Source organism: Macrobrachium rosenbergii, chromosome 10 (genome assembly GCF_040412425.1).
Source record: "Macrobrachium rosenbergii isolate ZJJX-2024 chromosome 10, ASM4041242v1, whole genome shotgun sequence".
NCBI lineage: Eukaryota > Metazoa > Arthropoda > Malacostraca > Decapoda > Palaemonidae > Macrobrachium > Macrobrachium rosenbergii.
The window spans coordinates 19946289-19959536 of NC_089750.1; the positions used below are offsets into that span (position 1 = coordinate 19946289).

General features: G+C 36.9%; 2 protein-coding genes across 3 annotated transcripts in view; one reads left to right on the forward strand and one right to left on the reverse strand.

Annotated features, from left to right (window-relative positions):
• Positions 1 to 10070, forward strand: part of ZnT77C (Zinc transporter 77C) — a 30426-nt gene extending 20356 nt beyond the window's left edge. For both annotated transcript variants that reach the window (XM_067109955.1, XM_067109956.1), the window contains exons 4-10: positions 844 to 928; positions 4011 to 4184; positions 4601 to 4729; positions 5520 to 5659; positions 6813 to 6911; positions 7884 to 8076; positions 8956 to 10070. In XM_067109955.1, the coding sequence (XP_066966056.1) occupies positions 844 to 928; positions 4011 to 4184; positions 4601 to 4729; positions 5520 to 5659; positions 6813 to 6911; positions 7884 to 8076; positions 8956 to 9224 (1089 nt within the window). In that variant the 3' untranslated portion in view covers positions 9225 to 10070. The remainder of the gene's footprint in view (positions 1 to 843; positions 929 to 4010; positions 4185 to 4600; positions 4730 to 5519; positions 5660 to 6812; positions 6912 to 7883; positions 8077 to 8955) is intronic.
• The window catches only part of LOC136842538 (uncharacterized), a 182840-nt gene that overhangs the window by 106267 nt on the left and 63325 nt on the right, over positions 1 to 13248 (reverse strand). The window lies entirely within an intron of this gene.

The following is a 13248-nucleotide window of genomic DNA, read 5'->3' on the forward strand; positions in this document are numbered from 1 at the left end:
TAAATATACAAGAAAGAACAACATACAGAATTAAGTGATTAAATGGCAGTTAATGTTAATACATAAAATAAATAGGAAAATGAAACACTGAACCTTAAAAAATAAGTATACATAGGAAGGTGAAGTACAGCAGAATGTACCCTCAAGCAGAGGAGCTTGAAACCATGACTGTGGGGAGCCAAAGCACACAGGCTATGACAGTACCCAGAAATTGAAAACGGGTTTTATGGTCACAAACCAGCAAGAAGGCAAGTACATTTGGCACCTTAAAATAACAATGTCAAGCAATACACGCGCACAATTAGCCAATACTGACTTCATGGTGAAATCACAGCACAACTGTAAAATCATTAATGGTCGAATTCCATTAATAATATCCCCTCAACCTTTTATATACGGTTCTACATCTAGCAGAATGCACAAAAATTTATTGCACTGGCATTACCAATAAAGATATGCACTTACGTCTTTGAAGCTATACATTATATATATATATATATATATATATATATATATATATATATATATATATATATATATATATATATATATAATTTTTATGACAATTGTTAGTCCACGCCTTGCCCTAAGGACATACATGGGGTTTATTTGTGTGTGTACGTGAGCGCGCGCGCATGTATGTGTGGAATGCTCTATTGTTTTGGGTTTCTAATCTGATCTAATCGTCATTCAAGAAAAATGGCTTGATGTGGCTATAATAAATATATGCATTTTTTTGTAATGTAATCACCGACAACACAATAATAGCATCAAAAGTTTAGCTTTGATAAGTATCAAGTTATGAATGACTAATGAACGCAATTTTCTTTTCCCCTGACGCAGGACGCCATGCACCACCCGCTTCACATCATGGGACTCGGCGTCGTTGGTCTCGTCCTGAACGGCATAGTCTACTGTCTCATAGGCGGTAAGGAACACCTGCCGTTACTTATTCTTCCAGCGCTGTTTATTGTCAGTAAAGAACATTATTATTATTCACTAAATCTCATAATCGCAAGTCAGTAAAATGGCGAAGTAATCCCATGATGTCAGTGTCAATATATTTAAAAATATATAGAAAACGAGAGCTCTCAAGAACCTGCTCGACTGTTTCTTAGACTGAGAGGAAGAATCGAGCAGGTTCTCGAAAAATCTCGTTTCATATACATTTGTGTTATATATATATATATTTAAACTGACATCATTGTGGATTTTCCCCACTATTATTATTATTATTAAAAACAGCAACGCCAAACATTCTTAACTTCACGAACATCCACATCTATAATTGAGTGATGACGCAAATAAAAGTGGTCGTTGTGGGTCAATGACTGATTGCAAAGCTGTTTCTGTATAGCTGACAGTGTCAGCGGATTCCTGAAGCACTAGATATGAATTACCTTTACTTACCTTTATTATGGTGATTAGATCGCCAGCCAGATTGCCTTGGGCTTAGATAAGGTCTGAAGGCAACCTCGACATCTGTTAACTATGACATGAATAAGTTTTATTACGCCACAATGAGAAGGTACCCAGACGTCCCCAATAAAACTGGATTTTGGTTCTAAAAGCTATACTAATATATATATATATATATATATATATATATATATATATATATATATATATATATATATATATATATATATATATATATATATATATATATATATATATATATATACAGTATATAGTATATATATATATATATATATATATATATATATATATATATATATATATAATTATAATCACTTTAACAGGAGATTCGTTTATCACACATTACCACAGGTGTAAAAATTAGAGACGGGGTGTAGGTCCTAACCGGTTTGGACTTTATTGCCAAGCCATTGAGGATTCCAAGGAAAGCTTACCGGTGAGAGTAAAGGAAGTGTCCACAAACGAAACGATCCTGAGGTTCCTAAAACAGTTTATTTAACACTGTCATTCACTGCTATAGGTGAAGGTAGATATACTACAAGAGCAAACTTATCATATTGCTTGGAACAGAATAAAGCAAATGTTTCACACAACGAGGACTACCTCCACTGCATCACACTCTTAGTCACGTTATTCCAGTGTAGGAAGTCATAATTCCCACCTTATTTGATGTTTACAGTTACATAAATACTGACAACTTATTACTGTAAGCACTAGAAGCTGCAAAGAGTGAAATGGTTTGCAATAAAGGTCAACGTTTTTCTGTATATAAAAAAATTGTGGTTAAATATAAAGGCTGTGTGTAAATAAGACAGTCGACGGGTAATAGACTAAAACGTTTACACTTGCCATCTTCCAACATGAGGACAGCTTCTTTCACCAGTGGCTCCATAAAAATGAATATACAGGATGAAGATACTAAGACCGGAACTTGTCGTTTCGACCCTATTACATTACCGTCATTTTGAAGGTCGCAGAGTAGGCTATACACCGTGACCCCATTTTATTTCCTGTCACTAAGTTGCCCTCGCTAGCCTCTATATAATAATTAACGATATACAATTAACCCTGATTGGAATTTTGCGACAAAAGACAAATCATCTCACATGTCCGACACGTGATACCGCAAAGAGAGTAACCGAGTGATCATTCTTCATGATAAGGAACACATTTTCATTCTATGGCGTGAGAAAACGGTTTTTATCTCGTCCGATAATCTTTAAGATAACCATAAATAGATACAGCGTGCCGAGATGTGATGAGAGTTACTGATATGTCGTGATAGAGGCTTGCCCATCTATAACGCCTTGAAGGAATCCCCTGTCATTTTCCTTTAATGAAATACATACAATAAAAATATTCCTAGACCTATGAAAAATGCAATCCGTTTCAAAGTAAAAAAAGATTCTTGCTCTTATTTCACATTCATGTGTGTAATACCGAACAGCCAAATGAAATAAACAGCAATGGAAATAATAAGGCTCATAACCAGTAATTGCTGAAGATGAGTTATGCTAAGTTCGTGTATATATGGAAAACTGGTTAAGCATCCATAAACATACATTCACTAGAAGTATCTTTTGCGCTGGGACTTCAACCTTATCTGGAGTTTGCTCTGAATCATGAGTAAGTAAATTATGAAATCTACAATAGATTACCACAACGTTTAGAAAATCGGTCCACAAAAAATGTTCTGTGGCATACTTTAGTAAGCTGAAGGGAATTTTGAGAGTCAATCTGTTCCCAGTGGTAAACAGATCTCTTTGTTTGCCATTTGTCAAGATGATTGAATTCGCTAATTCTCAAGGTACTTGTAGATAACTCATTCACGCATTGTGTAAAATAAATACTAAAGATGTCAGGTTCATTTCAAAGATACCGTGTCCAGACTTTAATCTCGAAACGAGAGTCTCTTCAAAGACCTCACAAAAGTATACGCAAATAACAGCTAGTTACAATTGTCTTCATTACTTTCAGTGCAAGACCTTTGTTGCCCTGGAAGCGTTAAGAAGGCTGTGTGGATGTTATCTGAACATTTTATATGTATATATTGAATTAGTTCCTTTATTTTCTAAGAAAACAGAATGTGCACAGATGATGATATGCTTCCAATATTTAGCTTTTTCCCTATAACCTCGAGAGACAGACTCCTTTTACCAATGTTGCAAATGGGAGTTCACCATGAATCTGCTCTTAAAAGTGCAGTTACTAACCTCATCTCATAATTATTACCGTTCATCAGTACACTTCATTTATTGTCCCCTCAACCAGAATATTATAATGTAAATCTGTCATTATCTGGTTAATTTCTAGGAAAGATGTGCAAATCATAATCACTGTTCTTCCATTCATGGCCATCTGATGCATGTTATTCGGGTTTTTTTGGTTATTTACATTTGTGGAACCCATACAATCCTGTATTCTGGCGTTTTTAAAAACAACTGCTGATTACTGACACAAAGCATTATTTTGATTATTTTAAATAACGACTCTACATTTTGCATTCAACGTGTGATTCACACAAATTCTATTAATTATTAGGTTATTGAACAATAATTTATTGTCTGCAGGTTACACCCATCACCAAGGATGCTTCTTGGAATTAAGAGGCTCTGGCGGCGTGTGGGTTGGAAAACAGCTGACTCAAGAGGCAGTGCAGACTGGCAGGAGAACTCTCTCTTTGGGGAACCTCAATGCAGGTTCGGCCAAGGAAAGGCTTAAAGAGGTCATGAGAGACATTAGTGGTGAGTCCTGTTCCTTTCAAGTTGATCAGTTGAATTACACGTGTTGATTAATTGGTTGGTTTATATCAAACTGGCATCACCCTGCAAGGGTCATAATATTTCAGTTGCACGTAATTATGACAGTAGTTTGTCTTGTGGTAGAGAACTACGCAACATGCGTAAGATGTAGACTTTATTGAAGGTAAATCAAACTAAATTAGAATGACCTGACGTAACTCAGGCATACTTAAACCATCTGTCATCGTCATTAAAATGCATAAAAATAAAATCTACTTCTGTTCTGTCAGTGTTCACCCATCCAGATCATGTTCTATAAAACCTAAGAATGTGTAATTAAAATTTCAAACTGCAGAAGTCACGTAAATATATCCTTGGACATGAAACACTGGAACCGATTTTATTTTTCTCTCTTGCAGGATTGATTCTCGTAGAGCTTTGCGCTGCAGTGGTCCAGTGGGACAATGGAGAGACCATCGCACTCTACATAGACCCGGCTTTGGCTATTACATCGGCTGCAGTTCTCATGTGGCTCAGTTACCCATATGGTTGGTCCACCCGCTTATGTACCCTTTTTTATCGATAAACATTTGACACTATTATAGCTCTGGAAAGTCTGGTAACACTGAACTCTCTTCTACTTAACTTGTGAATTGCTCCCTTTTCTTAACTATGAACTCTATAACTGATTGACTCCCAGCTAGACACTTTCCTGTTTCCTAAACGAGCTTCAGATGTTAGCGAAATTTAGTTTGTGAAAATAGCTAACACTGTTTGTTATTAGAATGAAACTACAGCTTCCAGTTTATTGGCCTTGACATACTTTCATAAATATTTTTATCAATAAGAAAATGCTTATAATATGGATAAACAAATGTAACGTCTGAAATGCTAAAGTACAGTTTCTTTCTTCATGGGAAGATGGCTGACACATCGCAAATAATACACATATACTATATGTATGTACATATATATATATATATATATATATATATATATATATATATATATATATATATATATATATATATATATATATATATATATATATACTTATATATAATGATAACTGTCGCAAATACAGGTGACATTTTTATACTTACAAACATTAAGTCACACATAACCTAACCCAATAACATGGCCGAGCATATAAAGTCAGTCATCAGTGCTCCAACACAAAACGGCCTAGGTGTGAATCCTGGTTAGGGCAGGTCAGTTATCATATACAATTCCATTTCAGTGTAAGTTATTCCCAAGGATAGTGAATTCGAAGACTATACTGATACAGTTTCTGAATTCAGCTCGCCATCTAAACTGAATGTCACTTGATCTCCACAGGCAGAGAATGTTGTCAGATCCTACTCCAGACTATTCCAGGGCACATCAACGTGGAAGATTTTAAGAGCAGGATCCTCGATGAATTCCCAGATATCCTAAACGTCCATCATCTGCACATCTGGACATTTACTCCAACTAAAGTACGTCTAATCGTTTAATAGCACTATTTTCTTTCGCGACTGCGACATCAGTGACTGTACAAACATCTTAGATAGAAAGTTAAAAAGCTTTTCTGTGCTTTGAAGGTCTTATGTTAACAGGTTACCTCCTTTTGGGTTAGCTTCGTTTACTTTTATGGAAGGTATCCTAAAACTTTTAATGTTTTAATTCATTCTATTTGTAAAAGCACTAACATCATAAAAGTGCAATAAAATTAATGTTTGATCTAATTCTTTCGGATCTTTCTTCAGAATTGTTGATTGTTCCCAAGATATGAAAAATCAAAGATTCAAATTCACAAGAGCTCTGAGGGATATTCTTTAGGAATGATCCAAAGTAACAGTGCCCATAAAATTTTCAATAGTTCAGCCACTATTCTACAGTTCCTTGAGTCTTTATCTTCATGTTTCACAAATTACGTAGACAAAAATCTGGAAAACGTGCGGTTTTCTCATATCTGACTTGATTAATACGTTTCACTTTACTTTGTTCTGGTCCAGTAATCTGAGAATCTCACCTTTTACGAATGAAACCTCTATTAAGGCATGAAAGGAATATCTTAACTATGATAACTTTCCTTTCCCATCGGCCTTGTTCAGACGTCAGTTTACTTAATTCAGTCTCATTTCAGTGAACCTAACAAAATCTTACCTGCAATTACTCTGTAAGTAAATGAATAATATTTTCCGGCTTTTGTGTTGTTCGGGGGTGTCTATCACTACAAAATTAAGCCGCGATTTTTTCCTACCTCCCCGCCGTTTTCTCATTTCAGGCCTGGAATAATCAGGGAGGCTGAAAGTTGCCCCTCCCGCCAGCCTCCTTACGAATTATGAGTAAAACAATTATGAACTAAAACAATGTTAGCAATCCGCCATCTGGTAAAAAAACCTCGTCCCATTTCGCTTTAATATTCTTTCCTCGTCATTGTCACAACAGATGTTTTTGATGACATTACACAGTGTATTCTTGACCGAATCGATTATAAGAACAGCGCTTACGATTACTGCTTTATTTTACCTTATTATCTGTAACGTCTGTACCAGCCGTTATTTGTAATTGGGGTAAATCTTTTAACTGGTCCACAATATTGTTTTCCAACCAAATGGTTTACTGCAGTTATGTCATTTCCACCAGGTCGTTGCAACAGCTCATGTCGTGTTCCTGAACAAGAAGGTATACCTGTCAACACATGCAGCTTTGAGAGAATTCTTCCTGGACGAAGGTGTGACCCAGGTAAGTTGCAACGTAGATGGATTGTGAGCAACAAGAAAAAAATATCTAAATATATCCGTTGCAATAACACTGAATAGGTGCTTAAAGCCTTACTCTCTTTCTCCATAAAGTGCATTCTAGCTTTATTTCTCTATCTCTTCCATTCGTGCTTTTATCGATGACACACACTTTCATACTTATTCTTCAGTCATCTTCAAAGTACTCATGTGCTGGTCGCATGTCATATCGAATTACTTTTTCTTCCCTTATTAAACCAGAGCTTGTGAGCACATCACATCTCAAGAGGGGGTCCTGAAATTTAGTCTCGTTTAATGCCTCCACGACACAGATACTGCCTGTTAAGTTCCTCTGTTCTATTTTTTTTAAGAAAATATAATTAAACATTTCACGTCTGTCAAGATTTTGAATGTTCAGGTTACTCCGAACTGGCTTTTATCTTAACTCTTTATCATCTTATCAGCATCTGTAGCTCTTACCTAACCATAATATTCGGCTACTCTTCCACTGACATTAAGGCGAGTCCCTTCTCCCCTCAGGTGATACTGTACCACCTGTCGAGCCAGGTCTTCTCACATTTTCTCAGGAGAAATCAGTATTCCTCGAATTATACGGTTTAGTAACTACCACTTTCGACTGCCAAACTTTGAAGCACTCCTCCTCCTCCTCCCCAAAGCTCCTCCTCCTCCTCCTTGAAATTGCTTTGAGCTCCTCCTCCTCCTCCTCCTCCTCCTCCTCCCAATTTGAAATTGCTTTGAGCTCCTCCTCCTCCTCCTCCTCCCAATTCGAAATTGCTTTGAGCTCCTCCTCCTCCTCCTCCCAATTCGAAATTAAGCATCGAAAAATTTAAACAACGGCAGCTGCCTTTTATATAAAAACACCGCTATCTTCTGTATTGTAGTGGTGAAATGCAGCTTATATTAACATTATAACTAATATACGTGTGGTAATTACTATTTCTTCATCTGTCGAAAGGTGACCCTCCAGCCGGAGTTTGCAGTCACGGACGACCCGTCGAAAGAGAGCAACGTCTGCCTTCTACGATGCAAAAACCACCACTGTCACGAAAAGGAATGTTGCAGAGGCTGCATCTCCGATGCAACGCCGCTATCTGCAGTTACAACGGGAGAAAATGAAGATGGAGAGAATAAAGGAACGGAAACTGGAGGTGATTAATCTCGTATAGACTTTCCTGAATGCTGTAAGGCGGTGATGGAAGGCTGGTTTCGAGTCGTAGAAGTACATTTAACATTAAGTGCTCCTTATGGGAAGTACTTTTCAGTAAGGCCCATCAGGAAGCAAGTTATGTCAGCCCCAAATCATTCTGGCAGTTTGATTAAGTTAGGTTAGTTTAATTTAAGTAAGGGCTGATATGATTATTGCTAGGTAAACGAAAAGACCTGGGGGCCACATAACTGGAATCAAGAAATTGCTGAAGGTCTACCATAAAAAGCACATGCGTGATATTTCCTCTCAAATAATATCATCAATTAACTGTAAAGAAACGTTAACATAAAGAGTGAAAGAAATAGTTCTATTGCTTTCTTACTAATCAAGTGGCGCGACTAAATTTAGTTGCATTTTTGTTTCACAATACAGTAATGCCAGACTTTCCATTTTCTATATCATGCTACCTTCGGCTTGTTAGAAAGGAGGGTAGTTATAAGGCCAACCATTATAAAGTAGCCTATTTTGGGGGAAATGGGTTGTTAAAAAAAACTGTTTGCGTACGTTTTCGTAACAATAAAAAAACTGTTTTCGTACATTTTCAAAACAAAAGTTATTTGCGTAGGTTTTCATAACAATCAAAAGGGTGTTTGCATACGTTTTCATAACAATCAAGAAGCTGTTTGCGCACATTTCCTTAACTGTCATAGTTATATATATATATTATATATATATATATATATATATATATATATATATATATATATATATATATATATATATATATATATATAATTTTTTTCACTTAACTCTCTGCCTGTTGTGCCTAAAGCCAGAAGATACACAGTGTTACCTTTACTGAATTTTCTCTTCCTTCCAGAACCTGGAAAACAGACCCTGCCTAAGATCACAGACACAGTCCTCTGCACCCACGGGAAAAACGTCTGCCTCACCTTCAAATTCTCTGAAAGTCCGCAAGCAGGACTGCAAGAGGACAAGGAGCCGAAAGCGCCCTCCGGAATGAAGGAGCCAGAGCCCGTCCACAAACCCCTAGATCCTCAGCACGAAAGGCAAGACGCCGACAGGATCTCCGAAAGAGTTGGCAGCGAAGGAGAGAAGAAAAAGAAAACCGTCGGAATCAGGGAGTAAACGACTACAGTACCACCTTGGATATTGAAAGGATTAGTGGGATTGCAAACTGGGAACATAAGAAAAGCAAGAGAGTGAAATCGTAAAGAGGGAAGTAGTGAAGAACACTGGAGGTAGTAAACTTTGACCACACATGAAAATCGAGGGAGACTGGAGGAAAAAAAGGGGAAAAATAAAATAAGGGAAATAATAATGTGAACTGATGCTGTAAACTTTTAGAAGCTAAGGGAATCAATAATGAAAAGAGGGGAAAATGAATGAATCAGTAACACCAAATAAGAATAGCAAAGGAAGAATTAAAGGGACGATGACAGGAAGTGAGAAAAATAAAGTGAGATAATGACTGAAGCACGTATAATAAATATACGTCAAATGCCTGTGTGTTTATGAAACACACACCCTAGTGTTTATAATATATTTCATGAATGCATATATATAGCTATCTGGAAGTAATTAAGTTCGTAACTATATACAGATGTGACGAAAGCAGGCAGACTGAACGCTTTCAATGTATGCCCATTACTTCTGCCCGTGACAGAAGTTCGTGGAAGGGATTTACCTATGAATATCGAATAAATGTCACTAAAACTCACAAAATTTTAACAAGTATTTTATACTATTTCATATTCATAGTTGTTTTAAGATGCTAATGTTATGAAACACGAGATCTGTCTTATTCTTGACCACCACATCTTGATACTTGTACACTGTATATATATGAAAGATACGACGAGGTTGGGTGAACTGGCTGTCATTCTTCAGATTTTAACTAGGTTAAGTATGATGCATTATCCTGTTTTTACACAGAAATATTATGTTTTATAAATAAAAATGCTCAAAATTCTCGACCATTGTATTAATATAAAGTCAGGTCTTACCAATATTATTATATTATTTTTTATCTCCAGTGAAAACAATTAACACCAATTGTTCAATCCTTTTAAACATTTTTGGATGCTTTTAGTCAAATCAAAATCAGCATTTCAGTGTGGCCAGTATTGAATATTGCTGCGGTATTAATTTGCAGCGTCACATACATTTCATATTTGTGTGTGTTTGTTTATGTATATAATCAATCCCCTCTTACAGTGTACCTGAAGACGACAAAATGAGTACTGTAACTACCCTCTTCAAACTTTAAATGACACATCAAGGACATCCCTCTTCACTCGTTCTACCATCACACACTGTTTTTGCCTTAACTGCTCAAAAATTATCCTCATAACATTACAACTGCCCAATTCACCTTCGACTTCTTTCTTTTAAAACATCTTCATACTCTTTCACCAGCCTTTGCAGCTTCTCATAATCATTACTAATTACCATCAGCAAACGTTAAACATGCAGTATTTCATTAACGATGGTTCTTTGAAAACACAATCCTGCGTCTACATCTGCCTGACCTTTCTTATCATCTGCTGAAATAATAATGGAGGTAACACACTCACTTAAGATTCATTTTTACCCTAATCCAGTCAATTGTACATCTAAACATTCTACCATAAGCTTTCTTTTTATAGAAAATCGTGATCTTTCTACTTAAAAATGTCTCGGAGATAAGTATCACCATCATAACACTATGATTCTATCAACTTCTGGCACCTTTCCACTGTTCCTTCTTTTAAGAGCTCTCTTATATCCCCAAACAGTCACTTCTACAAATGTTCTAAAACTTACACTAACCCCTTTTCTTCTTCTGCATTCAGACCTGCCTCTCTCCTACTTCCCACATTCAATAACTCTTACAAAAACTCGATCCTTCGGCACTGAAGTCCATTCTCTTCTGATAATGTATCTCAATTTGCATCTTTCATTCTGTGAACTAGTTGCCAAAAACGTTTCATCGCATTATTAGTCAATTATATACTTTTCAATAAAACACGAGTAAATTTCTCCATTCCAAAAAGTGTCAAAGCAGACCTCATTTCGAGGGTTTTTGGTTAAACGTGAAAATGCAACAGAGATTCGCAGAAAATTATTAAAGATACAAATTTTGGAGTAATTTTCTGCCAACTTCCCTGTACCTTTGGATACGTTTACTGCAGCCTTTCTTATTTAAATAGGCTAAATCAAGGTCTAGACCTTGGGCTAAATCATCGTGTCTTCCGTTATCGTACGCCTTATCTTTCTTGCATCTTTTTTTTTTAACCCATGCCGTCGCTCCTTGATAACGGACTCGTTTCCATGTGTGAAATCAGCAATTTAGTACGCCATTAAAAGATTCCTTTTGCTACAGAGGTAACCGTTTCACTTCTCCAAGACACAGCCTTGCAATCTCTCGAATACAACTGTTCTAAAATCCTAACGAAAACACAGAAAGATGTCTGAGCACAAGACGACCGGGCCTGTGGTGGGTGTGGGTGTCAAGTAATAACATTATGGCAAAAGTTGAGGTTAAGCTGACGAGGGAGGAAGTATCTAGAGCACAAAGAGATCGTTGTCAACCACGAGGAATTTGCATCCCCAGATCGTTTGTGGTACGGGGGAAGCCTCGGGGTGCCTGGTTAGAAGAAATTAAGGTAATGATTCTTAGCTATTACGGGATTATTAGTATGCCATGACGAGCTGAAGAGTAATGATCACTGCCTCATTAATAAAAAAAAAACAACGACTGATGCTGATGCTTGTTACCTGTTAGGCAAAAATAAAACAATTCATAAGGTCCGTTCACCTAATTTACGAAATTCAGGAAAACTTGATCATAACAACACTGTTCTGTTCAACTAACTATAAACAGATCTAACTAAACCACATTAGCTGTTGATTACGATTGTCTACTGACAATTCCTTAAGCAAAATAAAATCTGAAGGTATAAAACTACTCAGACAACACTGCTTAAAAATTATTATTTTATGATATGTACACCAATGATCCGTTATGTACACGGTCGGTCAGTATAATGGAACCAGGACCCACTTAGTGGGTCCTGAATGGAACGGGCTATGGGAACAGTGTTTGCCCGTCGGTCAGTGCCCGTTAGTGTGGGCAGGGCTTAACCAGATGGACAAAAACAAATGAACCGAAATCGGGTAGGGCGTAGACTAGTTTACTTCTGCAAAGGAGTAAAAACTACGAAAAGTTAAAACCACGTACAAGTTTTAGAGCATACAGGGAATACAAAGCAATCATGAAATTAGATAAATTCCCTGTAGTGGGGTAATGCCATCAGTGCAACTCATGCGGTGCACTGTAGGTACGGCTAAAGGTTCTTTGCAGCGTCCCTTCGGCCCCTAGCTGCAACCCCTTTCATTCCTTTTACTGTAGCCTCATTCATATTATCTTTCTTCCATCTTGCTATCAACCATCTCCTAACAATAATTATTTCATAGAACAACTGCGAGGTTTTCCTCCTGTTACACCTTTCAAACCTACTTACGCTCAATTTCCTTTCCAGCGTTGAATGACCTAATAGGTCCCAGTGCTTGGCCTTTGGTCTAAACTCTATATTCCATTCCAAATCAAATAAATTAAATTCCAGTTATTAATTTTTATGTAACGGTGTTTGTTGTCTGATTCCTATTGCTACCACAGCTAAAACCCGCAAGTTTCGCTTGACAGAACAATAGCTCGAGAAGTTAAGTATATCTTAGTTTAACCAGACCACTGAGCTGATTAACAGCTCTCCTAGGGCTGGCCCGAAGGATTAGATCTATTTTACGTGGCTAAGAACCAATTGATTTCCTAGCAACGGGACCTACAGCTTATTGTGGAATCCGAACCACATTATGACGAGAAATGAATTTCTATCACCAGACATAAATTCCTGTAATTCTTCATTGGCCGGTCGGAGAGTCGAACGCTGGACCAACAGCGTCCAATGAAGAACTCGAGAATCAGAGAACTTAAGAACAAAACTTTGAGCAGATTTCATATATAAAAAAACAAGTAAAAATGTGCCGAAGTTTCTTCGGCGCAATCGAGTTTTCTGTACAGCATATAATGCTGTATGAAACTCTCAGCCACGGCCCTTAAATAAAATAAAATCTACTGAGGCTAGAGGGCTGCAATTTGGTATGTGTGATG